Source organism: Schizosaccharomyces cryophilus, assembly GCF_000004155.1.
Source record: "Schizosaccharomyces cryophilus OY26 unplaced genomic scaffold supercont4.1, whole genome shotgun sequence".
Classification (NCBI taxonomy): domain Eukaryota; kingdom Fungi; phylum Ascomycota; class Schizosaccharomycetes; order Schizosaccharomycetales; family Schizosaccharomycetaceae; genus Schizosaccharomyces; species Schizosaccharomyces cryophilus.
The window spans coordinates 2473627-2499909 of NW_013185624.1; the positions used below are offsets into that span (position 1 = coordinate 2473627).

Here is a 26283-nt window from a genome sequence, read left to right on the forward strand (position 1 = left end):
TTAAGCTTAAATTTCCTTTCTTTAGCGAAGCTCTACCACACTCATAGAACTCAACAAGAACGGGTGAGGTACTCGAAAATAGCAGACTGCACGATATCATAGAGTCGTATTTATTTTCGTTTATTTCGGAAAGGTTGTATTTTTTTATATATATACAACAAACAGTACTCGGATTTCCCATTCTAAAACCGTAAAGGACCTTGCAGTTTCCAAAGAGTAGCTCGTAAAACAATTGGGGGTTTTTTCTAGACTATTTGAGTTTTTTAATCAGAAGAATTTCCGTAATGTTAAAAAATTACTTTATCAAAAGGCGCCTCTTCTCGACTACAGCCTTTACAAGGTTTCAATTTTCGAAAATCGTTTCCGAGCCTCCAAGTAGTTTTGAACCGCGAGACAATGCTTTTATGAATGAATTAGAAAAAGAGATGCATCAAAGCAATGTCAGCTTGAATCTCATGTTAGAGCATAGCAAGGTTCGCCAATACTACAGAAAAGCGGCTTATGAACTCCCGTCCCTTACTAGTAAGTGCCTTTTATCGTTTCATATTTTTTTCCTTATATTGTTTCTAACTTATCTTTAGTGTATGCGGAACCCTACCAACAAAGAAATGCCAACCAGGTTCTTACTTTTGAATCTCCTATTCAAATGTCGTCTACGGCAACTCCAATTTCAAAGGTTGTTCTCAAATTCAGTGTTGAGAATCTTCCCAATTTGGAACAAAATGAGCGCCATGTACTAAAACTCCTAGCTGGTGCTAGGTATAATCCTGAAACTGATCAAGTAAAAATGTCATGCAACAAATACCCCTCCTCTCTGCAAAACAAGCTCTTTCTTGCTGAAACCCTGAACACTTTGGTTTCCGAATCAAAGCGCTTAAAAGCAAAGTTTGCGGATATACCCTTAGATACCCGACATATAAAAATGAAAAAGCATGAGAAACGCTTTCCGAAACACTGGCTAGAACAGTATCAGCAAATGAGTACAAAGAAAGAACAATAATAACAAGATGAACTTGTCTACCAGCTACTGAATCTCATTTCACATAATAAAATTGATATCCATGAGTATATATTTAAGCATATATTTATTTTAATCATTCAAATTGGTGTGTGTCATATAAAAAAATCATTGTACTCTAATCATAAATATCTAATGGTGGAATCTTATCAAAACCACTCAACCAGTTCTTTGAAGCATCCTCTGATGCCATCCAATGAATGGGTAGTTCGACCAAATGGCCTCGGATTCCTCGCAGAAGTTGATATACTGTTTGTCTATCTGGGATTTTCATTCGATTTTTCCTAGCACCTTTACTGGATTGTCTTCTAACATTTTTCTCTTCGTCGGAGTTTCCGCTTTCACCGGCAGTGTTTACTGAAGATACACCCGATTGAAAATCCGAGCTCCCTTTTTCCATCTTATGTGTATCCATAGGGCTCTCTTGCTCTCGCCAACGTTTCTGTTCTTCTTTGAAAAGCTGAGCGTATTTTTTACACTCTTGGTACGCATCCCAAGTCAACACAGTATCATCAGGAATGCACTTGAATATATGTCTGTAAAACATAGTGTTATTTTCAGCCGTCTTGCACCAAATATTATCAAAAAAATCCTCCGAAACTGGATCTTCGAAACTGGAAGCGTCAAACTTGGGGATTTCCTCATTCGTTAAAGGATTTACCTCAAGCAAAGGAATATCATCAAACAATGCTAAACCATTACCGCAATGGGGCCTGGAAGGCTCTGCGACCTTATGATGAGGATCTTTACGTATCATTGGCCTTTGATCTTCATGAAATTCAGGAAACTTGGACAGTTCATGAAGAGTACCGTCATCATTATTAATGTAAGATGGAATTCCCCCTACTAAGGCATTAGCAGTTAAAGTTGGTCCTTTCTTCAAGTCATTGTAGTCATCCTCTTCAAACCTATTTCCATTAGAGGTGCGATCGGGTACAATACTGTATTTTGGAAAAATTCTAACACGTTCATCAAATTTTTCCACTTGTTTATGGCATTCAACCAGCTTTTCTGGGGGGACATTACCAAACTTTACGTCGGAACGATAGTGCATATTTAGTTCATCCGCGTCAAATGCCGAACCACCAACATGCTCGTCCTCATCGGGATTCCAGGCATCCACTCGTTTCCACTCTGTTTGTCGATCAAGACCGTCCATATTGTATTCACGTTGCTCCATTATATCCGTTTCGATTCCCAAATGTTCCCGCATCAACCGAATACGTAATGAGTGAGCAAACTTTCCTACTTTATATGGTCGTCCATTCATTTTAGAATCAATAGTCAAAGTATCGCGTACTATTCCGGCAATCTCGGAGTCTCGATTTCCTAGAAGAGAACGTTCATTAATGTTTGCTGACCCAATGACAGCTACCCTATCATCAGCAATAAGAATTTTAGCATGCACATATATAAGATCAGTGGATAATTCATGCTCCGGGCCTATGTGCGCCCAACCTCTGAGACCATAAAAGTGAAGATATTTTGAGCCATCAATTCCCTTTGCCTGAAGTCGCCCAAATATTGAGTTTTCTCCCCTGCAAATACTTTTGTATTGACAATCCACAATCAAACGAAGGCTGCTTCCTTCTTGCATATCTATTTGACCCTGAAACCCAGGAAGTAAAGGAATAAGGATCACACCCCTCCATCTTTCATTGTTATTGTGAGCTCTAATGATCCTTTCGACCAAAGCATCACCAACACGGTTTTCAATGATAGTACCATCACTAACAGTAGATGTCACAAAAAACTGATTTTCTATGTAAACAAAATGCTCACTCTTTTCAATACACTTTACATAAGCATTTTGTATGCTCTGCTCGACTGAGTCCGCCAAACCCAAAGACCAAAGACCAGCGGATCTTAAAAGTTGAACTTCACATGTTCCAGTCAATTTTTTGTCAATAAGGTGCTCAGTAGTGAAATCAACTGGAGGAATCAACAAGGGGACCTTCCTAGCAGGTCGTTTACACTCGATTAAATAATTCCATCTTTGAACAAAGTGTCTCGCTGCATCTCTAGCAGGTTGGCCTAAAAGAGACATGGATACATCATGCCAACCCATACGGGGTATCACTGTTCGATCGTACATATCTTTATGCGGCTGAGTTAAGTCAAAGAAGTCATGTACGCGCGGATTAGAATAGTCTTTTCCTTTCCAAGCCTGTTCATTACGAACATTTTCATCGGGTGGGTTAACCAATTTGTCATCATAGAGGATGTGCTGGGATGTATCAAAACGACCAAAACAAAGATCTATTCCACCTATAAAAGCGATGGCATCATCAACTATCACTAACTTCTCATGATGTGCCCAAAAAAGAGCGTTTTGTCGGAAATGGGACGGTGAACGAATGACATATATGTTTGGATGCAACGATTGAAGATAACTTTTTGTATGAAATGAATCTATAGGGACGGTAGCATCAATATTTCTGTAAACCATAATATAAACCTTGACTCCTTGCTTGGCTTTTTCCTCAAGCAAATGATCGATTCGCCAATTTTCGGCAAGGCTATATGGTCTCCGGAGTTGTAATTCTGGTGTTAACCACCATCCATGAATCATGATCGTATGTTTCGCATTTTTAAATGCTCGGCTAACATTCCACATGTGATCTCGAGCATCCACCATCCATTGAACAGCAACATTAGTTCTTACAGGGGCATAACTGTCAAAACGATGGAGTTCGCACCAAGAAGTTAACCCTTGAGCAACTTGGACACTGTTGATAAACTGCTGTAGCCAACGACCACTGCTAACAGAAAGTTTAATAACTTTCTGCTTATTTTTTATTTTAAAAGAGTGATGTGAAACTCGTATTTTTTCTTGCGTATCTTTTGGGTGAGACTTTCTAAATTTTTTTCTAGTGATTTCAAAATCAACATCCCATATAAACACGTCCATAGCTTCAAAGGAATGCATAGAGTCACAAAATATTATACAACTTTCAGAAACAATAATCCAAAAGGGATGTAAACGAGAACGAACCGAAGGCCCAGAGCAACAAAGAATGCTTTGCGAAGCTGAATAATTTTTTCTCACAGTTGCATAACCTTCTTTACCATGGAATCTTCCTGAGCCAGCTAAACGTAAGCCCATGTTGCTCATTTCCAGAAATGCATATAAAACATTGACCTCAGGAAAAAATTGCAGATTATTAATCATTTCCTGCAAGTATTTACCTAAAGTATTACCTTGTATAGTCCAAAAGTTCGCAACTTTTTTCTTGACTCCACTATGACCACGACTCCCGGTTTGTTGTGGAATCTCAGCAGATTGAGACTCTATTGACAAATTGGATAAGCTTTGAGTTTCGTCAATGAGAGGATCATCTAGGTTAGTCATGGAAGCTCTATTATAGCCTCGCAGTTTTACCAGGTAAGGCAATACTTCTTTAGGAAACTTGGGAAGCTTCATGCGCTTACCATAAAAATGATGTTGAAATTCAAATACAAGGAAATGAGAATGAAGATTGATAAAGTCGCGAAGTTGACGATAAATCCTCCACCGAAGTGCATTCGGACCAGAACCATATTCAACCTGTATAGTAATTGTACTTTGAATCCGATTGTGTTTCGGCTCAACTTCAACAACTGAGACGTGTAAAAAACCTGTAAGCACAGGTAGGACATGATTACGGGAACGATCATGAATAAACTGCTTTGCAATTGGTAAAGTTGCTGGGGCACCAGCCAAAAATGTGTCATGGGCAGAAATGTCAGGAGCTTCTTTGTTGTCTTTATCAGATTCTTTTTTCAAATTTCGAACAGATGACATCAATTGCATCCACATTTGGCGAGCACTATGTTTCCTAAACCGGTTTGGGCTAGCTGAATCATCAACATCTGTTTTCGGAGGCGCAAGATGATTTGTTCCTTGTTGTGGGTCTTGCTGTTGCCGTTCAATTTCTTGTGGAGCCTCATAGAATGTTTCTAGATTCGAATCTGTACCAGCGTTCGACTGGTTTTGAGGAACCTCCGTTGCAGTATGATACGAGGCAGCCCGCAGTTTCTTTAGGAAATTTCGTGCAAGTGCTGGAGCACCCTTTTCTCCAGTTGCTGGACTTGCAGCAGGCGGCTGTGCAGAAGGTAACACCGGTTCTGCCGCCTGATTTAATGGACCGTGGTTTTCATTTTGTAATTCTGGTTCATTTGTGACTTTTTCCAAACTCAAACCATTATCATCCAAACACCTAGCATCACTATTTTGTATAGAAACTTCTTGATTGATGGACATTGCTTTCAATTATGGGTTTCCCCAACAGCAATATATCTCAGGCCAACAAACAAAGGATTATGGACTCTCAAAGAAATCCAGGCCTTTCTAAAGAAACCCTATGTAAATAAAAAGAGAGTAAGAGCTACTAAGCTGCTGGATTGAAGACTGAGACTGGTTTCTTAGTTATATGCTGTTGGCTTGTTGAATCACTTGTTTGGTAAATCGGAAATAGCCGAGTTTAGAGGGGGGTTATTAATGCTTAGCTTAGCTTATAGCGAAAATAACCCGGTTTCTTATATAATCTTACTAGAAAGTTATATAAGTATACGAAGTAACCTTAGGAAAATATATACAGACTCCTTACGCCACGGTATTCGAAACCACCAGGTGTAAAGAGATTGTTTACTATGAGAATTTATTAATTACTATACTCTCGATAATGATTTTAAGATGTAGAAAATTTGGATTTTATAAGAGTCGGCTCTCCTCTCTATACTTAACTAGGCTTTATGCGAGTAAGCCGGAGTCCATTGAGCATTCGCTTTCGACGACGTTATTAGAAAAAGCTAGAAATTTATCCAATGAATACCAAAAAACTCAAAAATATCCTTCTCAGAATGTACGTTGCGGTGCTGACATATCAAAACCCCAGTGGTACATAAGTGCACTATGCCTTTCTCGCATTTTTTAAAGCTGGGACTTGAATTTATGCATGAATGAAAGATTTCTCTTGTTATATTTACTAACAAGTTCTCAGGACATAAATTTTAATGCCAATAATGTGGAACTTGCTAAAAGGTTTGTGAGGTTACAGAAAATTCACAATTCTTTCTCTGACTACGAATCGGTATATAAGGTATGTTGCTTGCATATAGTTTAATTTATTTACTGAGATCGGATTTCTCTTCAACAGAGCCTATCACAGGCCTGTTCAAGAAAGAAAGGTTTACAGATCTTACATTACTGAAAGACCGAAAGACATTAAAAGTTAACAAAGGAAGCAATTAGAGGAATTACGAATGATGGAAGCGTCTGAAGCTGATTTGGAGTTGAAGCTATTGGCTCAATCGGAAGCAAATAATCTACAACCATTACTTTCCAGCTGTGTCGAAAAATTAGAGAACTCTCTACTTTCACAACCACCGACACATCAATCATCAGCCATCCTAGAAATTCGTCCAGGAGTAGGAGGTACTGAGGCAGCCCTTTTTGCAAAAGAACTGGCAGACCTGTATGCAAGATATGCCAGTTACAAGAACTGGAAGACGAAAGTCATTTCGAGCAGTGTAGTTCAGGGAACAGAAGGTATCTCTGAAATGATATTTTCAGTTGACGGTGAAAGCGCCTATGGCCAGCTGATGCTTGAGGGGGGTGTCCATCGCGTCCAAAGAACTCCCGCCACTGAAACGAAAGGACGCGTGCATACCAGCACTGCTTCTGTAATTGTTCTGCCGCAGATGCTTCAGGACGAAACATCTTCCTTATACAGTCCTTCTGACATCAGGATCGAAGTGATGCGTTCGCGTGGTGCAGGAGGACAGCATGTCAACCGAACAGAGTCCGCAGTTCGTTTGACGCATATACCAACTGGTATTACTGTTAGTATGCAGGATTCCCGTTCTCAACACCAAAATAGAGAAAAGGCTTTTATAGTTTTAAATTCCCGCCTGGCTGCTATAAAAGAAACAAAAGAAATGGAAGAGGAGAGGATGAAAAGGAAAGTTCAAGTTTCTTCTTCCTCCAGGTCTGAAAAATTACGCACCTACAACTTTAATCAAAATCGTGTAACAGATCATCGCTTAGGTTTGAGCTTTCACGATTTAGATTCTTTTATGGAAGGTACAAATAAATTCGACGAATTTTTGGAAACGATAAGAAAATGGAATCGTCAGCAGTTGCTTACTTCCCTGGATCTTTAAATAATGCGCCCTGTTTACTACTTATTATTTTAATTAAAACCAAGGGAATATCTAATTTTATTTAAATCATAATATTCATCCAACTTAAGCTGGGAAAATGCATGCTGTAAAATATTTTTAAACGATTTTCATGAACATTAAGTTATGCGAATGATGCAATGTTGGTTAGCTAATGAAGAGAAATAAGTAAATTACGAATACTGTAGATTAGAAAAAGGGATACGGTGTAAATTATTCTTGGTTTCCGAAGGATTCCCACAATTCCCCTCTTTCAGTATCGTCTGTGCCAGGATCTTTGTACTCTTGCTCAGTAAGTCCACTAGCATCACTGGCTTCTGAAGCTTGACTAACGTTTCTTTTACCCCTTCTAGCGTTTGAAGCATAGGAAGTACGAATAAGCGTAGAAGGAACGTTTTCCATTGTAAACTCGGCTTCACTTACGGATGGTTGAACTTCGTCTAAAGACGATCTGGGAGAAGCATATGGTGCAGAAGTAGGTGCCGAAGCGGAAGAAGAAACGGAGGCTTTTCTAGATGAGGGTTGTTTTTCATTTGCAATAAGCGTGGAAGGGCCTCGGTCTGAAGCGCGTTTTGCTGCACTTAGTTTTCTCAACTCGTCAAGCAATGTGGGACCGTGAGTCAAAAGATCTTCTAAGAACCGCGAGGGATGTTTATCATGTTGGATTGATAAACTCCAGAAAATTGGTCTGGAAATGCACATGCAAAGTGAATTAGCCAGGTTACTGACAAAATTACCCTCCTTGGTCGTCAAGGAAATTAATCGATGCAAATGGGTAATTAAAGCGCTCAAGGTAGCCAAATTCACTCTACGAAGTTGGGAAAGAAGATTTTGAAGCAACCGGACACGATAAACTTCATCATTACCATGGTTGGCATAAATAGAACGAACCAACTCAAAAGCTGAGGAAGGAATAATTGAATCAGGGAGTTCCAAAAGGAATAGTTTCAGAGCACCTACTACGACTGTAGGAGAGTATTGTACCAAAATATCCTTTGACACATTAGGAGCATGATTCAAAGCCTCTCTTAGTTGATGGACGGATGATAAAGGAGAGTTTACGAGCCATAATTTTTGTCGAACTTTATCTGAAGGAAGGGTAGGATACAGTTGATCAAGAAAAGAAAGAATAGTGCTGACAACTATGGGAACACGTTTTTTGTCACGATGACAAAGGAATTCTAAATCAATACCGAAGACTTGATCCTTGATATCATTATAGTAATCTTCGTAAACTTCTACATGGGGCAAGAAAGGCCCTGTGGCTGATGATTCAAGGATATAACGGATATCACTTTCAGGTTGAATAATTTCTTGATACACTATTATTTGATCAGCTAGTAACTTCATTGAGGGTAAGAAGTTGGATATTATTGTAGACATATCCATGAAGGTATTTTTGAAAAATTGCACACGTTCAGTCTCACACTTTTGCAGAAATTGTAAGTGATCAACGATATTTTCCTCTAAAAGTGTTCGGCACTTGTCCAGATCATAAACAGCTTCCTTGTACGTAATGTTTGCATCTAGAGCTTCTCTCTTCACACGCTGTAAAGGCGATTCCATTGCATACTGTTTTCGATATTGGATGTAGTCGGAAAGGTATTCACCGAGGAAAGGTAAAGATTTCGCATTTTCAATAAGGGCATCATGACTGTCTAGTCCGGCTATTTGAAAAGCCTTTTCCTTCCACTGGTAATGGAAATTGGTGCTGTTGACAAATGTACCGCCTACGCCTATTTGGCCTATTTGGCGCAAAAATCCCTGCATAATTAGATCCTGGCCAAATGCTTCGGCGGCCACTAACGTGGGAACCGGAAGATTTTCCTGAAGCCAAGAAACGATAACATTTCCAGAGCAGGTATTTTGATATGTTCCTAAGATAGGAACTCGTTTATCCTGAAGAGGAAGTTCTTCTAAAATTTGAGCCATGACTTTTTGAAGTTCATCAGGCTTGAACTCCATAAATCCAAGTTGAACAGGTTCATTTTGTTCAGACAATTCGGATTTTTCATACAACTCGGTAGAGCCACTAGAAAATTGATTATTAGACGTCTTAATGTCGGATGACTTCTCTTGTTCTTCTTCTTCTCTCTTGGCTTCTTCTTCAAGATCCTCTAAATCACGACACCTATTGTAATACGTGCTCTTGGACTTTCTCATGTAATGATATTTTTTCTCATGCTCTTTAACATGGTTTGTTAAAACGTATTGGCTCGTTTGCAACCTCTGTACATGATCAACTGTCATTTTTGAAAGCGGTCTCAACACTAATGAATGTAGGTCGTTCGAAATTCTAACATGCTGTTTCCCTTGATTCTCAATCTCGCTTCGTAATCCCTCAAACGCTTTATTTGATGATGTGCAATCTTCGGTTGCTTCTTCATTGTTACCATTCTTCATGCATTCTTTGGTTATTTCTTGCAATCTTTCCCCAAAGTCTTCATTTGCTTGTTTATATAATTTTATTAATGTTTTGACTTACTAAGTTAGTTATTTTTGTGCAATTCTTTCTGTGCTTTCCTTACTTTGTTCGTTTTCTTGTGTACCGGCACTCAATCGCTCGAAAAGTGTGTTAATTCCAGTAGCATAATCTTTACTCCAAAAACCATTTGAAAAGCTTGATATTGTTGCCATTACAGGCTAGGATTTTTGAGAGAACTGTTGAGAGTGAGTAACTTACTTGGAAACTGAAGTGGACCATGCTCAGATACCGAGACTTTTAAAGACTTATAATGTAAACAAATAATGAAGACCAAGAACTACAATGTTTTCTTTGTTTTTAGTGGTATTAAATAAAATGAATGAACATGCAAGAGATCACAGGACAAAAAGTTTTTTAAAGGAACTGATCGTAATACCAAAGCAGAAAGTGAAATGAAGCATATTCTGATTGATTTTTTACATCTTCATATAATATGTAAATTCTAAAACACTCGATCTCTAGCAAAATCGAAGATGAATTTGTAGGTTATAATGGGCTCTACGCAATGAATATTGAATACGGGGTTAACGCTTAATAGTCTGTATAAAAAGTTTATAGTCGTTTTACAATTACTGTGAGAGGTAATAGAAGACGCAATGCATCCATCATGTGAGAGCATCTTCATCAACAAAAAGTTGTTTAACATAAAGAAACATTATCAATATCCTAAAAGGCAAGAAACTAAAAACAGAGTATCTAGGGCTTTTTCGAGTTGATGAAACGAACGTAAAAAATCAATCACGGCGCTTCCAGGCTATTTTGACAGGAGCCAAGGGGAGGGCAACCATGGAAGAGTAGTCTACTTCAGGTACCTTTAAAACGGTTGTCCAAGTGTAATCATGAACAAATTTGCTAATAAGAGTACTCAAATGCATAGTAGCAAATTGTTCACCAATACAACGATGACGACCAGCGCCAAACGGGAGATAAGGAGAAGAGGCACCTTTGGTAACAAGGCCATATCCGTAATCTATTTGTTCAGCATTCTCCTCGTCATCAGGACGTTCACCCCAGCGCTCGGGGCAAAATTCTTTAGCGCGAGAAAAGAAATCTTCGTGAGTAGCGGAATATCCAGGAGCGGCAAGTAAATGGGTACCAGCAGGAATGACCACCTTAGAATCAGGCACAGGTAAATCGCGCTTCACCTTACGCATGATACTATGAATAGGAGGATGGAGACGGAGAGTTTCACGGATAACATAGTTCAACAAAGGCAAGTCTTTGTACTTGTCAAAGTCAACATGAAAGTTTTCACCTTCGCCCAACACACGCTTTTGTTCCTCATAGAGCATCTCAATAACTTCAGGCTTGCTACCAAGTAAAGTAAGTGCCCACATAATCGTGGCAGCAGAAGTGTGTTGACCAGCCATAAGAAGAGCAATCATCATATTAGCAATTTCGTGCTCTTTAAGAGGGTGACCATCTCTGTACTTGGAATTCATCAATGTCCAGATCATATCAGTACCAGGGTTTTCAGTGCTTGAACGACGCTGCTTAATAATGTTAAGATAAGTTTGTTGCATAATTTTATGAGCTCTATCGCGGCGTCTGTTTCTGGGTAGAGGAAGCCAAGGGAAGACAAAGTTAATAGGGCTGAAACCTTGATCAAGGTCATGGTATAAATCCGCAAACCCAGCATCAAAGCCTTTACGAACTTCCGCACCTTGTAAGGTACGAGAAGCAGTGTAAATGGTCATCACGGGCATACTTTTAAGCAAGTCGGCGACACCTTCCTTACCGGGACCGAAATCAGGAGAAGCATTGAGGAAAGCATCCATTTCGCCAAGGATAAGAGGAACATAAGAGCGGAACTGAGAAAAACCAAGACCGGACTTGATAAACTTTTTATGTTCCATAAGGACATGGTTAGGAACATCGTAGACGACGTCTTTACCAAAGACAGGAGTAGTTAAATGAGAGTAAGCCTCTTCCGCACTCAAGTCCGCGAGCTTGCCGTTGAAAAGGAAGTCATTACCCCTGACGCCAAGGTAAGCGGTAATTTTTCTACCCATACAAACAAAAGTAAAGACATCACCATACTTTTGGCGACATTCATGGAAGAAGGCATAAGGATCAATACCATAGGAGGCAGCAGAACCGAGGAATGGTACCCAATGGAAGACAATGGGAGGGCGCTTGGGATTGCGGTTGGTAATTTGATTAAGGATATAACCTACGTACCAGGCCAAAACACCAGACAATACGAGGGGGAGCAAAGAGACAGCCATAATTTTAGAGACGGGGTGTATATAAAAAAGCGCTAAAGGACTTGAAGTAAGAAAAAGAAAAAGAAAATTAAGCTAGGGAAGTGATTATACCAATGGAAAACTGGTGATCACGCTCTAAAGTGATTTTCAATAATGTACGAAGCAATGTGGGTCACAAAACAAAAATTCTAGCCTCACAGTGATATAATTGTTAGAAAAGAACAAAGTTTAAAGAACAAAATTTATCCTCGTGGAGAAAGAAACAAGATATAATGAAAAGAACGTCAACTGGATTGAATTTCCAGGCAGAGAATAAATGTCCAAATTCTCCTTTTAAATACGTATTAAAAGAAATAAATTCCAAACCAAACTCGAAAAAAAAGTACTTGGTTTAAGTTATTTTGTACCCCCTAAGTCCTTAATAGGTGATGGTAGTGGTAAGGATTATATAGGACAGCAAAGTAACCATAACCTATTTGTTTACTATCGAGGATCAGCCCCACGCACCTTCCCTGTGCTACCTCAACTGATTATTTGCCCAATCACATAAAAGTATATTTTTCTTTGTAACTTTGACCGTTTAGCTTAACAAATGTTAGCCAATGTGGTAAGGGTTTTGGAAAGAAAATCGTTCGATTTGCTGAGCTTATGGGACAACTAGTTATGCGAAATCGAACCATTCGAATTGATTGGTCACAATACTGAATGTTATGTCGCGTGCAAAGATGTAAACAAACCGAGGTAGACAAAAATTTCATGTTTACGCTTTGAAAATGGTGAATTCACAAGAAATGCGAAGAATAATTTCGCTAGCTTTTTTTTTTCTTGTTTTCTTATAGGAATCCCCTTTTCAATAGGATTCTTGATGGAGCTCGGAAGCATGGCAATTTTTTAGGATAGTTTTACACTTTTGCAAATTATAGATAGAAGCCATGATTATTCCAAAGAAGCTCATATTAACTGTTTTTTTTATTTAAAGAGAAATTTCAATATACCAAGTGAGATTTTTCTTTAGCTTTGTGTTGTCTATACAACAAGCTTTGCTCCCTTAAGGAGATGGGATTTTCGTTTTCGAAAGAAACGCCTTTTTTTCTGCAAACACACAATCAAACAACAAAAAATGTTTATTTCCTACAGTCCTCAAACAGTCTCGTCTTAATTCCTTTATGCTTCGTTATCCAACTCTTCAACCCTTCATTCATTTTACCGTCTTATATGATATTATAACCAGTATCGTTTTACAAACTACCAAATTCTCATCATCACTATGCATTATTCCATATAACGTAGTGTGCAATTTAAGGAACGCGTTAAATTTGAGATTCAACGGTAGCACAAGAGTTGTCTACAGAAACCCTCCCGTTCCATCGTATTTATGTACAGAACTTGAGCAAAACATGCCTCCCAAGGGACTTTCACTGGAAGAAAAGCGAAAGCGTTTAGAATCTATCTTTCATGAATCCGTAAGTACTGACTAAGACTGAATAGTGCAAGAAAGAAAGAGTTAAATAATGAACGGTATTTTGATGGACTAAGGCTTTAAAATAAGAAAAATGTTATTTATTGACGCTGAATTCTTTTAGAAAGACTTTTTTCAGTTGAAAGAAATTGAAAAACTAGGCTCTAAGCGGCAAATTGTCCTTCAAACAGTAAAAGACGTGTTGCAGTCGTTGGTCGATGATGGCCTCGTGAAGTCTGAAAAAATTGGAACAAGCAACTATTACTGGTCGTTTCCATCAGAGGCAAAAAGGTCTCGTGAAGCAACCATCGAATCTCTTCAAGCGCAGCTAGATGAATATAGGGAAAAGGTCCGTCAAGTCTCTGAATCTATTGCTACTGAAACTGCCAAACGAAAATCTGAAAACGAAAATGGAGATGATGAAACCTTTACACCTCAAGTGTTGGCACAAAAGGAGTCGTTACTCCAATCCTTGCAGTCTCAGCTTGCAAGTTTAAACCATTGCAATCCTGAAACAATCGCTTTAAAAGAGAAAATGACAATGAATTATCTTGAAGCCGCTAATCTTTGGACTGATCAGACGCTCTCTCTGCTTTCGTTTTGTAGAGACATGGGTGCCGAAGTTCCACAAATTCTTCAGGCTTGCGATATACCTGAAGATTTAGATGAAATAACCCTACCTGTCAAAGAGTGACTTGCAACAGCCCAAGCATTGAAATGTTCTGTTAAAACTTGTTCCATATTCCTTGAAACTATTTAATCTAATATTTTATAGCAAAAATGTTGAACTTTATATCCAATCAGAAATGAAATCTATTTTTAAAAGAAGTTATAACGATCAATCTTGGCCCTAGGTCTCTCTTGTTGAAGAAATGCAGATGTTTTGGGCGAAATGATGATTTATTCACCGATGAAGGAACCCAACAGCATGATTGTTGAGTATGAGGTTCTTGTGAAAAATGTATACGAACGGATATCTGATCGCCAACAAACTTTTGAATTGTTTTCAATATACTTAGTTTTTTTCTGAATGCTCATCTTCATAAACCAAATTTTTCTCGTGATAGAATAAAAGGTATCTGAAATTTAATAGTTAGAGCAACCCTTTGTGAATACTGTAGGTTATGTGTTTACATACGCCTGTGTATTTAGTACTTCTGACTCTGATACAACAGTTATTGTAGTATCATCAAGTAAATACCACTAAGTTTGTTAGTTTACAATTCTCATCTTCATTCCACATACATGATCCTGAAATAAAGTATAAGCAATATAATGGCCAGTATCTAAAGTGCCTTTGTGACAAACGATTGAGTATAATTGATAATCCACAGAATCCTGATTGAAGTTGTATTGCATTTTCAAAAGCATGGGATAAGTAATCACCTTGTCTACTTTGGTGGATATAGCAAACGAATTTTGCTCAAAACGCTTCAATTGCAAACAAAGGGTCGGAGGAAGTTTATCAAAAAAGAGTTGCTTTGTAGCCGTTTTCGCACTACAATCGCTACACGTATATTGAATGTGTTCTGGAGATATATATCTGAAAGGTAAAGGTTACCAATGTTGCTAGCAATCAAGCAATCGCCTTATATAGCGACCAACTTACCTTTCTAAGCATCCTTGAATGGAAGGTTCGTGCAGGTCTAAGCTGACCTCCATCAAAGGATCAGTGGCAACCTTTTGAGTTTTGCATTCAGAGCAAGTAATAACGTTTTTCATAGACCCACTAAATATTTTATGAATAGGACACTTACATGGGAAAGAATTATCTCCGCCGCTTTCGGAGTGCATTTGGTCGAGAAGGTATACCAAAAATTCATGTCCATCTTGCTGAGAATAGCCAGAAAGACTTTTACTCATCTTCCACATTAGGTTCAGTATGACGGTTGGGCCGTAAAAGCTTGTTTTCTCTTTAGAGGCATAAACGGATGCAAACATATTATCAATAGCGCATGTCATGCAGGAAGAACGCTTGCAAGTTTCGAAAGTATGAAACCCACTAAGGAAAAGATTCCGGAGTAAAGGATTGTGCAAGGTGCTTTGAAGAATTACGCTCATAAAGCAGGTAGCTCCTAAATTCTGGATCCCGCGTAGACCTGCAGTACAGCAAATGGAAGAATACTTTTCGTAAGGATATAAAGATATTGTTTGTTCATAGCGATCAGGCAAGCGTTTATGTTTATTTTGCCAAGCTCGGATATTTTGAATTTTTACTCGTAACATTTCTAAACGCGGATGATAGACATAATCTTTACAGACATAACAATAGATATGACAGTTTTTTAAATCCACACCTGTATGGAATTAGTAAATTAAGAACCTTTTCAACTCTTCTCAGGAGATAACCAAAAAGTAGTTGAGCACATTTAAAGTTCTAGATAAATAAACAGATTTTTTCGTTCATTTTATCTCCTGTTGCTTTCACATACCAAAGGAATGCCGAGATTCTTTAACATGTTGTTCAAAATGTTGATCCCACAAACATCCAGTATATTCACATTCTAAACACCGTAGAGTTCGTTTATTTGATTTTCTACAAACGCTGCACCAACGCCGAAGGTTCTAAATGAATGATCAATAACCTGTTCTACCGAACACTGGAGGAATATCCCAGCATTTCAAATTGATTGAACATCATCACATACATTACGAGCAAATATCTGCGTACATATTTTATGGTAAGGTTCAATAAACGAGGATTGTAATTTTATGTGAGGACATGTCTCTACTACATCGTTTACCATTTCCCAAAAAAAGACGATCAACAAAGTCACTACAAACTAAAGATATAACCGAACCGAAAAACTTTCCAAGGGTTTAGTACAGTTCAAATTCCATTTCACTAAAGGATAAGGCAAGTCTCAATGTACCTTTTCTTTTTTTTAGTGAATTAGAATCTCGTCTCTTTCCTTATTTTTTGGCGGTGAAGTTTAAAGGATTTCGTTGAATGACTTTAAAAACAGACTTTATAACGAAGGCCAACTTTTATTGTGTATTTCCTTAATCTGTATACCAAAGCTTTAGTGGTTATCGTAAAGTTGATATCCTTACGTTGTATTTGTTTACTGTAAATACTTGGGTTACTTGGGTTACTGTAAATACAACAAATGAAAATATGAAGAAAAAGAAGTATGACTTTTTCTATTAACTGTTTTTCTAATACAGAAAGAGAATGAGCTGATGCTTCATTCTCTTTTCCTAAAATTTCAACTTTTTAATAGGAACAAAGTAATATTTCGTAGAAGCAAGCCATATAGAAGCGAAGTAAAATTCTTTTTGGAGATATGCCTTAATATAATTTATACTTGGGAATTGATTTTTTTGGGACAATTATTGCTTCAAGACTACCTTTAATATACATATATATATATATATATTTTTTGGGTGTTGAGCTGGAAATAAATATTAAATTATAAACACTGCCTTGCCATCATTAATGCAGTAGCAGGATCCATGCTGATACTCTCTCTTAATTTTACTAAATAAATGTGATATATAAACGGTTTTCTACAGATCAAGAAACTTTTCGTTTCAACGATCCAGCTTATATGATGAATCGCAAAAGGCATTTTTTATAATATACGAATTGTATACCTCCAAATGTATATATTTCTTTCTATATATAATTCTTTTTTAAAGTATCAAATATTGAAAAGAATTTATTAGCGGGTTCTATTTACATTGAATCCTTGCACCAAACTTCTCTATAAGATTATATTCTTACTCATTGAAATTATATTGTCCGCTACCTTCTTTCTACCAATCACTTCTTGATAAAGGAAAAAATCGCGAAAATAACATTTTTAGAGAATATAAAGTCAGTGACATATTTACTGGTTGATTCATAAAATCATTTTTATTTTCTTTACCAGATTTTGCTTTTATTTTATTTGAAAACGGTAAAACTCATAACTTACATCACTTACGTTTCCTAAATTTGTGCCCATCATGAAAGGAACAGGATTAAGTACTAGAAACTTTTGTTGGTCTTCGATTTCTTCTCTTTTGCTGCCAAAAGTTCCGTTGGCTACTACCAAAGCCGACTCGTTGATTTTGGGAGTTCGTCGTGACAAGAACGCAATCTTGGAAGAATTCCGTAAAGTAACCGATTTGTTTTTCGAGACGAAACCTGAAGATAATGATGTTCGTTTGTTTTGGAATGTACATGGATATACCCGTCTAGCTATCGTACAATTAAGTGATCAAGTAACTGAGAAATCAATCAGAACCGCTGCTGCTGAAGCTTCTCGTTTGTTAAAATCGAATGGTGCAAAATCCATTGCCGTTGATGGTATGGGATTTCCCAAGGACGCTGCTCTTGCCTCAGCATTGGCTACTTTTGATTTCTCCATGAGAAGAGACCATTTGGCCGTTTTGCAAGATGGAAAACATGTGCCAAAAAGTGAATTGTTCTCTACTCCTGCACCAGAAAAGATTTCCCTTCAGTTGTTCACTCCTTCTTCTTCTTCCAAGGAAGCGACATCGGCTGCTGAGTCCAAATTTCATGAAGGTTTAGTTGAGGCTTCTGCTCAGAATATGGCTCGTTCTCTAATGGAATGTCCGGCCAATTACCTTACTTCTATCCAATTTTGCAACTTTGCCAAAGAGCTTTTCAAGGATTCTCCAAACGTTGATGTTGAGATCCACGATGAGAAATGGATTGATGAGCAACGTATGAATGGCTTGTTGTCCATCAATGCTGGTTCTGATATTCCTCCTAGATTCTTGGAAATCAAGTATCGTGGTGCGACCAACGCAAGCGACAGTTCCGCTGCTGACGAATGGCTCGGTCTTGTCGGCAAAGGTATTACTTTTGATGCTGGTGGTATTAGCATCAAGCCTTCAATGAACATGAAGGAGATGCGTGCCGACATGGGTGGTGCCGCAGTCATGCTTTCAGCTATCTACGCAATGAATCAACTTTCTTTGCCTGTCAACACTGTCTTTGTGACTCCTTTGACTGAAAATCTTCCTTCCGGCTCTGCCGTCAAACCAGGTGATGTTATCTTTATGCGCAATGGTTTAAGTGTCGAAGTCGATAACACCGACGCTGAGGGTCGTCTTGTCCTTGCCGATGCCGTTCACTACATCACCTCAAATTACTCCACGAAAGCCGTTTTGGAAGCTAGCACCTTGACAGGTGCCATGTTGGTCGCACTTGGTAATGTTTATACTGGTGCTTTTGTTCAAGGAGAAGAGCTTTGGAAAAAACTCGAATCTTCCGCCGAGACAGCTGATGATCTCTTCTGGCGTATGCCCTTCCATGATGCTTATTTGAAGCAATTAACTGGCTCATCGAATGCTGATCTGTGCAATGTCAATCGCGCTAGTGGTGGTGGTGCATGTGTTGCTGCCGCTTTCATTAAATGCTTTTTAGCCAAGAAGGATGTTTCGTTTGCCCACCTTGACATTGCTGGTGTGATGGACAAAAAATTGAATGCCTGGGATTGTGATGGTATGAGCGGCCGCCCTGTTCGTACCATTGTTGAATTGGCTCGTAAATATTAAACCCAAAATAGAAAAGATTATTCCGTATCAACCTTCCTTTCCTTCGAAGTATAGTTTACGACTTAATAGGAATAAGATTATATGACCTTTGACCGGTTTTTTATTGTTCTACCCATACAATTAAGGAATTTAAATACAAGCTTTTTTCTTAAAAGTATTTCCTAAAAGTGATAAGGGAACCTTGAAATGAAGCATCTTTCTTTTCAATGAACTTACTGCTCAAACAAATAGCACCTACATTCCTACATATCTTTTTCATGTGTCCATAAGTACTCAGTTCCTGTACATAAGGAGAAATCGCCCGGATAATATGAAGCTTATGTCTGATTTGTTTTTGTTTGTCATTTGGGTTGGACGGCAAGCAACCTCATTTCAACGTATTCAATTGTTCCTTTTTGTATACCCCTTTGGGGAGGGGAGGACCACTTCGTCATTGAAATACTTAAATGACATTAGAAAAGCGTAATACTCAAACTAAAACCAGTACCAAACTCACTCATTTGAAAGAAATAAGGCTTATTTTTTTATGACATAGTAATGTTAAGTAACATACATGGTCTGTTTACTATATCTAAGTAAACAGTAATCTGGGCTTTACATTTCATTCTTACGCTAAATAAAGAAATTTGGTAAAGAAACATTTAAATAGGGTACTCAACCAGGAAGGTTATCGAATAAAATTAGACTTATGTTTCAGTATACAAATGTTCCATAATCATGCATGATGTTAACATGACCCATCCTTACGAACACGAGTGACAACATCGTATTACATAAAACGATATTTTTGTTTACACTAATACCTTTTCTAATAGGGAAAGCTCATAAAAGTACAATGAAACACAGTTCATTTACCATTTAGCTATATTTCGAATATAAATAGAGGAAAAAGTTGAGTATCTAAGCTATGACGATCGTTAAACGGGACGCTAAGTCTATTGTGGCCATTGCTTAGATGTTACGATTGCATACGTCTGACGCAAATTGACGACGATAACAAATATTCCTATGGGATGAATGCATAATTGGTTCAGTTAATGCCGAGGTTTGTGGATTAGAGTACTCATATATAGAGTGGGATGTCCACTGGCATGAAACTAGTCTTTACAAAACATATTTTAAAGGTAGTACAGACAACAAAGGGAACTCTAAAAAGATAGTCATTTAAAGGCTGATTAGAGTACTAGACACAACAATTTACTCAGAGAATTTGACGGGTTTAAGCTTTCATTGACATAGCAACCATAATCTACAATGGCCGGAGAAATTTTGGTAGGTGAATATCTCTTTGAAAGAATCCGACAACTTGGTGTTAAATCCATCCAAGGTGTGCCAGGAGATTTCAACTTGGCTTTGCTCGATTTGATTGACAATGTTGGTGACGAAAGCTTTCGCTGGGTAGGCAATACCAACGAGCTAAATGGTGCTTATGCTGCTGACGGTTACGCTAGAGTGAAGGGATTGTCTGCCATTGTCACCACCTTTGGTGTAGGTGAGCTTTCAGCCATCAACGGTTTAGCTGGTGCATACGCCGAACATGTTCCTATAGTGCACATCGTCGGTATGCCTTCTACGAAAGCCCAAAGTAGCGGTGCCCTACTTCACCATACATTAGGTAATGGTGATTTTGGAATTTTTGTAGAAATGAATCGCCCTGTGAGTGCTTATACCACTGTCATTACAAACGGCGAAGATGCGGCTGCAAAGATCGACGAGGCTTTGACGATTTGCTACAGAAAGGCACGCCCTGTTTACATTGGTATCCCTGCTGATACCGCCTACTTCAAGACCTCATCAGCCAACCTAAGGAAACCCTTGGAGACTGAAGAACCCGAGAACGAGCCCGTTTCTGAACAAGAAGTGATTACAACAGTTGCTGAAATGATTGAAAAATCCAAGAAGCCTGTTATTTTGGTCGATGCTTGTGCAATTCGTCATCGCGTCGTCCCTGAAGTAAAACAATTAATTGAATTGACTCATTTCCCCAGTTACGTTACTCCCATGGGTAAATCTGCTCTCAATGAGACTTCCAAATACTTCGATGGTGTCTACATAGGTTCCATTAGCGACCCTCAAGTAAAGGAACGTATTGAATCGACCGATCTTTTACTCTCCGTTGGTGCTTTAAAATCTGATTTCAACACCGGTTCCTTTTCTTATCACTTGAGCCAAAAGAATTCCGTTGAGTTCCACTCTGATCATATGAAAATCCGTTATGCTTTGTATCCTGAAGTCTCGATGAAGTACGTACTCCGCAAACTGATGAACGTTTTGAACCCCGAAAAATGTCGAGCCAAAGCAGCACCCACATTGGGTTATGATATCAAACCCAAGCATGCAGAGGGGTATTCTGATCAACAAATTACTCAAAGTTGGTTCTGGCCCAACTTTGGTCATTTTTTGAAGCCTAAAGATGTAGTTGTAACGGAAACAGGAACAGCCAACTTTGGTATTTTGGACTGCAGATTCCCGCCCGACGTTACTGCCATCTCTCAAGTTTTATGGGGATCCATTGGATATTCAGTTGGTGCATTCTTTGGCGCTGCGTTGGCAGTCAAGGACTCCTCAGAACCTGATCGCCGAACGATTTTAGTCGTTGGTGATGGATCTTTGCATTTGACAGCAACGGAAATCTCGACTTGCGTTCGCCAAAACCTCAAGCCAATTATCTTTGTTATCAACAATGATGGTTACACAATCGAGCGTCTTATTCACGGTCTTCATGCAGGCTATAATGACATCAACACGAACTGGCAGTACCAAGATATGCTCAAGTTCTTCGGCGCTAAGCAATATCGTTCCTACCGTGTGAAGACACCTCAAGAACTTGAGAAACTGTTCAACGACAAACAATTTGCCTCTGCAGATGTGATTCAACTTGTAGAAGTGATTATGCCCATGTTGGATGCACCACGTATTTTGGTAGAACAAGCAAAGTTGACTGCAAAGATCAACCAAGAGTAAAGCAAACCCGCAGATGATTTGGTTCGAACGTTTGGTGAACTTTGTTCATGTTAGGATGCCGTTTTCGTAATGTCGATGAATGAATGAATGAATGACTCATGAAGCACGATTTTCTCAATATTTTCATAGTATTTTCGAAAAAAGAATGTTAATTCAAATATTTCTCAAATGTTTTTCTTTCATTTTGTTTACCACTGTTATATCTTCTTATACGATTTCAGTGATAGCGCACAGCTTTTCAGTTTGCTATTTGCCGTTTAGTAAAGTAATCCTGCGTAGAAAAAAGGGAACGTAGTGATATCATAGCCACAAGGAACTCTTGAAAACCCAAGAGAAGAAGCAGAGGATTTATTGAGTTCGTTTTCTTTTATATCTTATTTTTTTCATTTTATTTCCGTTCTTTTTTGTTTATATATTGTTCCCTTTGCTATGACATATAATATCGTGTTACCAGCACTATCATACTGGCTCCTTAACCTGCAAGGGAGTATCCTAGTTAGAAACCCCACTCCGTGCATTTGTACTTAGCCTTATCCCTTCCTACCACTTTCCAACCAGGTTTTATTTTTTTGGTTGTTGTCAACCTGTAAGGTAAACGACTCTTCTTATAAGAAGCTTCTTATAAAAGGAAAGAGTACTGCAGCTGTCGTTTTTTTAACGGTTTTTGAGGTATGTTGATTCTGTAGAGTCTTGATCTGGTCTCATTGGATGCTCGTTTTTGTCGATTTTGAAACGATTTATAAACTTTATAAAAACTAACTGTAATTTGTAGAAAGTTCGATTTCCGTTTTCTTTCTACTACTCTTGATAGACGTTGAGAATCACTGGTTTTCTCGCCTGACCCTCTTCAGCTAACTAGCTTGCTTGCTTTCTTTGAGTAGCTCTTGATCTGGTTCAGCTTCTTTGTTGTTCACTTTCTTCTATATTTTTTATAACGTTTCACTCTACCTCGGTGAACTTTTTGTCTATTCCAAAGGAGACGTCTTTTTTCTAATCTATAGGGGAAACATACACACACCTAGTTATTTTGTTATTCTTGCATTGCATCTTCTTTATTTTTTACCTTTTTTTTTTTTTTGCTTTGCTGGCTTAGTTAGTATTTATCACAGTGCCAAAAGCAATCGATTTTTGTTGATCTAAAGTGGAATTTATAAATTGGGAAGGCTTTGCTCTTTGTTAATCATATTTCCATTATCCTTCTTCCCTCTCTTTTTGTCCGCCAGTTTATTTTATTTTATTTTTTATATAACTTGGCTTTCTTGTTAAGTTCTTTTTATTTTTGACCCTATTTTCCAACTAGCTATCGCAGATTCTCATCGAACAAGATGCCTGAAGGTGCCGGTAGACCCTGGAACCTTACACAAGCGCAAGAGGATAAACTAAAGTTATTATGGACTCTTATATTTAAACTCTTTGATAAGCCCATCGTCGAACGAACAAGCTCCTGGTCAACGGCCAAAACCCATCTTTCCTCTCCCACCTCTTCTGATTCTCCTGCAGATTCTTATCAATCGAGCTTCGTATCTTATACGAGGTCACAGATCGATGGCTTTTTGCCTAATTCTGGTTCTGATTCTCGGGGAGGAAAAAGTAAATCCACAGGTTGTGCCGAGCGTATTGCCAGTATTACCTCTGAATGGGATCCAGAAGAATTGCGTCTTGCATTCTGGGATGCCGTCAATTGCGATGATCCTGATGGACTATTGCTCCGTTTCCTTCGAGCTAGAAAATGGAATGTCGAGGCTGCTTTAGAAATGTTTATAAAAACTGTCCATTGGCGTAGTCGTGAAATGAACGTTAGCGACATTATTTATCATGCTGACCATCTTGACAAAGACGATGATTTTGTTCGTCAATTACGAATCGGTAAATGCTTTATATTTGGCGAAGACAAAAAGAACCGCCCCGTTTGTTATATCCGTGCTCGGTTACATAAAGTTGGTGATGTTTCTCCTGAATCCGTTGAGCGGCTTACTGTTTGGGTCATGGAAACCGCACGCCTTATTCTGAAGCCTCCCATTGAAACAGCTACCATTGTTTTCGATATGACAGATTTTAGTCTTTCTAACATGGATTACGGTCCTTTGAAGTTTATGATAAAATGCTTTGAAGCCCATTATCCGGAATGTTTGGGCGAATGTATCGTACATAAAGCTCCATGGCTTTTCCAAGGAGTTTGGTCTATCATTAAATCATGGTTAGATCCAGTTGTTGTTTCAAAGGTCAAGTTTACAAGAAATGTAAAAGACTTGCAACAGTACATTAAAGCCGACAGCATCTTAAAAGAGTTTGGTGGACCAAACCCTTGGAAGTACACTTATCCTGAGCCTTGCCAAAATGAGGCAGAAGCACTTAACAATGTTGATGAACGACAAAAATTAAAATCTAGGAAAAATTTGATTGCTGAAGAGTACGAAGAGGCGACCGTGGATTGGATCCTAAATGAGAATCCGGAAACTAAACAGCGACGCCGCAAGCTTGCCGGACAGCTTATTGAGTCCTATTGGTCCTTGGATAAGTATATTAGAGCACGTTCTGTTTATGACCGTATGGGTCTGATTGCACCCAAGTCTTCTCATCCCGTTTATCTTTACCAACCGAAGAGTGGAGAAGATGCAGATGGTATAAAAGAGCCAGTAGTTGGAGTGGCTAGTGAAGAAAATTTATAATCTAGAAAGGAAAATGAAAATCTTCTATTTCCACTTTTACGTGTCAAGTTCCTTTTTGGCTTCTATGTTTACCTTCCATTGGACATGAGCTTCAGATGATTTTATCTTATTACGCATCACACACGATAATCGTTTAACCCCTTGTTTTTGTTTCCCTTCCTCGCATTCTCCGCTTTCTTTCCATTTCATTGATGAGTCTTGCTCGTACCTAATAATAACGCTCTCTTTTCTCTTAACACTAATCAACTAAGGACTTTCTTTAATATACTACTTCAAGATTTGATATATACTACGAAGTTTTGGTTGCAAATAACATAGGATGCCTCTAAGGGACGACCTATGTCTAAAAACTCTGTCATCTATGCTCTATAAAAGTACTTTTGGCTATAATATGCTATTTTTGATTTCAATTGTATTTATTATCATTTACATTATCAAGATAATGGTTTAGCTTAGGTGGATGGGTTTATATGATTTTCCTACAAGTTAAACTATGATAACTATGCTAGCTACCTATGTTACAAAAATTTTCCCCCAAACTAAGACCAAATATATGGGACTTAAATTGTTTATGAAATTTAGAATCTTACGTACTGTTTTAAATGAAAGTACAAGCTGACATTATTAAAGAACTGAGTAAGTAGGTATTACCAAAATTCGGTTTCAAATACTAAAAAAAAAGAAGAAGAAAAGCGACCGTAAACTGATTCTACATTCCATGAAAAAGGTTCATTCTCGTCTAGTCATTAAAAACGTACCCTCCATCCATACATATATGGTGGGTAGTACATGGTTTCATGTGTAGCCAGCTTCACCCTCTACCATTTTGAATTCCCCAATCTTCAAGGAAGTAAAAGAAGAAGATTTAACAAAAATGTTTCTTACAAGAAGTTGTTTAGGTGTTTTAAGGCGCTACTCAACTAAAACGCCCAAAAGTCTGCCTTTTACCATAACAAGGACTGAGACTGCGAATTTTCCGGTTTATATCGATTACAAAAGCGGCGGAAATCAAGTTCAGACTATCATACGCCGAATTGAAGGAGACGATAATGTATGTATCCATGAATTTTGGGATGTACCATCCATTATTTGATGAGCGACCGAATGAAGGGCATTCTTTGACAGAAACTTCAAAGGAATTGATATTTTTGTTGTTTTGATTCGTGTCGCTGCATAGGTTACATAGGAAGACTTACTAACTGATTGACAGGCTTTGCTGAAGGAATTAATTACTGACCTCGGCATTCCTCGGGCTGATGCTTCTATTAACCAATTAACAAAACACATCCGTATTAAAGGAAACCACTCTCAGCGCATAAAACAATGGATCCAAGATCGTGGGTTTTAACATCGCTACGAACTTGAGAGTGTCCCGCTGTACATATCATTACAAGAGACGAAGATAAAGAAGAAAATGGAATAGACGAAAAAAGAAATGAAAGGGTTTACAGAAGGCGATTTGGAAACTAAATTATCCGCGCTTTTCCATATTATTTCCTCAATAATCAGCAGCAAACCATATTTCTATGTTTTTGAATACATTCATTGATCAATGCACCCTTTTCGTTCATCTTTTCCTTTGTTTATTTAATTTATATCTACTTAGAGTCGGTTTCCTAAGACAAGAACACAATACCAAGCATTTTCTTGTTTTCTTCTTTTTTTTTTGGTAAAGAAATGGACTAAATCTGTCTGACCGATATTTTGAATCCACTATGAATTCTTTATAATGAATGAAAGCTTATAGTCTTATTTCGAAAAATATATCAGATCACAGATGAAAACAGATCAAATTGAAACATTTAACT

General features: G+C 38.1%; 11 protein-coding genes across 11 annotated transcripts; 7 read left to right on the forward strand and 4 right to left on the reverse strand.

The window, feature by feature from the left end:
• The first annotated feature begins 51 nt into the window (after window positions 1-51).
• Window positions 52-1082, forward strand: SPOG_04052 (ribosomal protein subunit S24). The gene is made up of 2 exons (XM_013166314.1): window positions 52-522; window positions 582-1082. Exons 1-2 carry the CDS (start codon window positions 285-287, stop codon window positions 998-1000), a joined length of 657 nt encoding a protein of 218 aa, XP_013021768.1. The 5' UTR covers window positions 52-284; the 3' UTR covers window positions 1001-1082.
• On the reverse strand, window positions 1059-5490 carry SPOG_04053 (phospholipase D). The gene has a single exon (XM_013166315.1). It carries the CDS (start codon window positions 5259-5261, stop codon window positions 1137-1139), a length of 4125 nt encoding a protein of 1374 aa, XP_013021769.1. The 5' UTR covers window positions 5262-5490; the 3' UTR covers window positions 1059-1136.
• Window positions 5491-5618: 128 nt separating this feature from the next.
• SPOG_04054 (peptide chain release factor) lies at window positions 5619-7269 on the forward strand. Its single transcript, XM_013166316.1, has 3 exons — window positions 5619-5862; window positions 6001-6099; window positions 6245-7269. The coding sequence occupies exons 1-3, from the start codon at window positions 5683-5685 to the stop codon at window positions 7160-7162; spliced, it is 1197 nt and encodes a 398-aa protein (XP_013021770.1). The 5' UTR covers window positions 5619-5682; the 3' UTR covers window positions 7163-7269.
• SPOG_04055 (rho-type GTPase activating protein Rga8) lies at window positions 7151-9930 on the reverse strand. The gene is made up of 2 exons (XM_013166317.1): window positions 9709-9930; window positions 7151-9660 (listed from the first exon to the last, which is right to left on the reverse strand). Exons 1-2 carry the CDS (start codon window positions 9815-9817, stop codon window positions 7394-7396), a joined length of 2376 nt encoding a protein of 791 aa, XP_013021771.1. The 5' UTR covers window positions 9818-9930; the 3' UTR covers window positions 7151-7393.
• Window positions 9931-10156: 226 nt separating this feature from the next.
• SPOG_04056 (sterol 14-demethylase) lies at window positions 10157-12309 on the reverse strand. Its single transcript, XM_013166318.1, has one exon. It carries the CDS (start codon window positions 11891-11893, stop codon window positions 10400-10402), a length of 1494 nt encoding a protein of 497 aa, XP_013021772.1. The 5' UTR covers window positions 11894-12309; the 3' UTR covers window positions 10157-10399.
• A 960-nt stretch (window positions 12310-13269) lies between these two features.
• SPOG_04057 (meiosis specific coiled-coil protein Mcp7) lies at window positions 13270-14025 on the forward strand (the record flags this gene model as incomplete). Its single annotated transcript, XM_013166319.1, has 2 exons — window positions 13270-13335; window positions 13456-14025. 2 exons carry the CDS (start codon window positions 13270-13272, stop codon window positions 14023-14025), a joined length of 636 nt encoding a protein of 211 aa, XP_013021773.1.
• On the reverse strand, window positions 13377-16333 carry SPOG_04058 (SAGA complex ubiquitin carboxy terminal hydrolase Ubp8). The gene is made up of 6 exons (XM_013166320.1): window positions 15980-16333; window positions 15764-15896; window positions 14941-15628; window positions 14577-14874; window positions 14470-14534; window positions 13377-14410 (listed from the first exon to the last, which is right to left on the reverse strand). Exons 1-6 carry the CDS (start codon window positions 16076-16078, stop codon window positions 14347-14349), a joined length of 1347 nt encoding a protein of 448 aa, XP_013021774.1. The 5' UTR covers window positions 16079-16333; the 3' UTR covers window positions 13377-14346.
• Window positions 16334-17049: 716 nt separating this feature from the next.
• Window positions 17050-18985, forward strand: SPOG_04059 (peptidase family M17). The gene has a single exon (XM_013166321.1). The coding sequence runs from the start codon at window positions 17283-17285 to the stop codon at window positions 18840-18842; it is 1560 nt and encodes a 519-aa protein (XP_013021775.1). The 5' UTR covers window positions 17050-17282; the 3' UTR covers window positions 18843-18985.
• Window positions 18986-19710: 725 nt separating this feature from the next.
• On the forward strand, window positions 19711-22021 carry SPOG_04060 (pyruvate decarboxylase). Its single transcript, XM_013166322.1, has one exon. The coding sequence runs from the start codon at window positions 20097-20099 to the stop codon at window positions 21804-21806; it is 1710 nt and encodes a 569-aa protein (XP_013021776.1). The 5' UTR covers window positions 19711-20096; the 3' UTR covers window positions 21807-22021.
• A 359-nt stretch (window positions 22022-22380) lies between these two features.
• On the forward strand, window positions 22381-25123 carry SPOG_04061 (sec14 cytosolic factor family protein). The gene is made up of 2 exons (XM_013166323.1): window positions 22381-22475; window positions 22579-25123. The coding sequence occupies exon 2, from the start codon at window positions 23132-23134 to the stop codon at window positions 24473-24475; it is 1344 nt and encodes a 447-aa protein (XP_013021777.1). The 5' UTR covers window positions 22381-22475; window positions 22579-23131; the 3' UTR covers window positions 24476-25123.
• Window positions 25092-26282, forward strand: SPOG_04062 (ribosomal protein subunit Img2). Its single transcript, XM_013166324.1, has 2 exons — window positions 25092-25526; window positions 25686-26282. The coding sequence occupies exons 1-2, from the start codon at window positions 25350-25352 to the stop codon at window positions 25821-25823; spliced, it is 315 nt and encodes a 104-aa protein (XP_013021778.1). The 5' UTR covers window positions 25092-25349; the 3' UTR covers window positions 25824-26282.
• Window position 26283: the final 1 nt, after the last annotated feature.

Coding starts and splice junctions, on each gene's coding strand:
- SPOG_04052 (XM_013166314.1), top strand. CDS start 285: ATGTTAAAAAATTACTTTATCAAAAGGCGCCTCTTCTCGACTACAGCC. Junction 523..581: donor TGAACTCCCGTCCCTTACTA/GTAAGTGCCTTT, acceptor ACTTATCTTTAG/TGTATGCGGAACCCTACCAA.
- SPOG_04053 (XM_013166315.1), bottom strand. CDS start 5,261: ATGTCCATCAATCAAGAAGTTTCTATACAAAATAGTGATGCTAGGTGT.
- SPOG_04054 (XM_013166316.1), top strand. CDS start 5,683: ATGATTTTAAGATGTAGAAAATTTGGATTTTATAAGAGTCGGCTCTCC. Junction 5,863..6,000: donor AAAAATATCCTTCTCAGAAT/GTACGTTGCGGT, acceptor ACAAGTTCTCAG/GACATAAATTTTAATGCCAA. Junction 6,100..6,244: donor ACTACGAATCGGTATATAAG/GTATGTTGCTTG, acceptor TAACAAAGGAAG/CAATTAGAGGAATTACGAAT.
- SPOG_04055 (XM_013166317.1), bottom strand. CDS start 9,817: ATGGCAACAATATCAAGCTTTTCAAATGGTTTTTGGAGTAAAGATTAT. Junction 9,661..9,708: donor TACACAAGAAAACGAACAAA/GTAAGGAAAGCA, acceptor TAACTTAGTAAG/TCAAAACATTAATAAAATTA.
- SPOG_04056 (XM_013166318.1), bottom strand. CDS start 11,893: ATGGCTGTCTCTTTGCTCCCCCTCGTATTGTCTGGTGTTTTGGCCTGG.
- SPOG_04058 (XM_013166320.1), bottom strand. CDS start 16,078: ATGGTAAACGATGTAGTAGAGACATGTCCTCACATAAAATTACAATCC. Junction 15,897..15,979: donor CGCAGATATTTGCTCGTAAT/GTATGTGATGAT, acceptor TCATTCATTTAG/AACCTTCGGCGTTGGTGCAG. Junction 14,535..14,576: donor ATACTTTATTTCAGGATCAT/GTATGTGGAATG, acceptor TAACAAACTTAG/TGGTATTTACTTGATGATAC.
- SPOG_04059 (XM_013166321.1), top strand. CDS start 17,283: ATGAAAGGAACAGGATTAAGTACTAGAAACTTTTGTTGGTCTTCGATT.
- SPOG_04060 (XM_013166322.1), top strand. CDS start 20,097: ATGGCCGGAGAAATTTTGGTAGGTGAATATCTCTTTGAAAGAATCCGA.
- SPOG_04061 (XM_013166323.1), top strand. CDS start 23,132: ATGCCTGAAGGTGCCGGTAGACCCTGGAACCTTACACAAGCGCAAGAG.
- SPOG_04062 (XM_013166324.1), top strand. CDS start 25,350: ATGTTTCTTACAAGAAGTTGTTTAGGTGTTTTAAGGCGCTACTCAACT. Junction 25,527..25,685: donor GAATTGAAGGAGACGATAAT/GTATGTATCCAT, acceptor ACTGATTGACAG/GCTTTGCTGAAGGAATTAAT.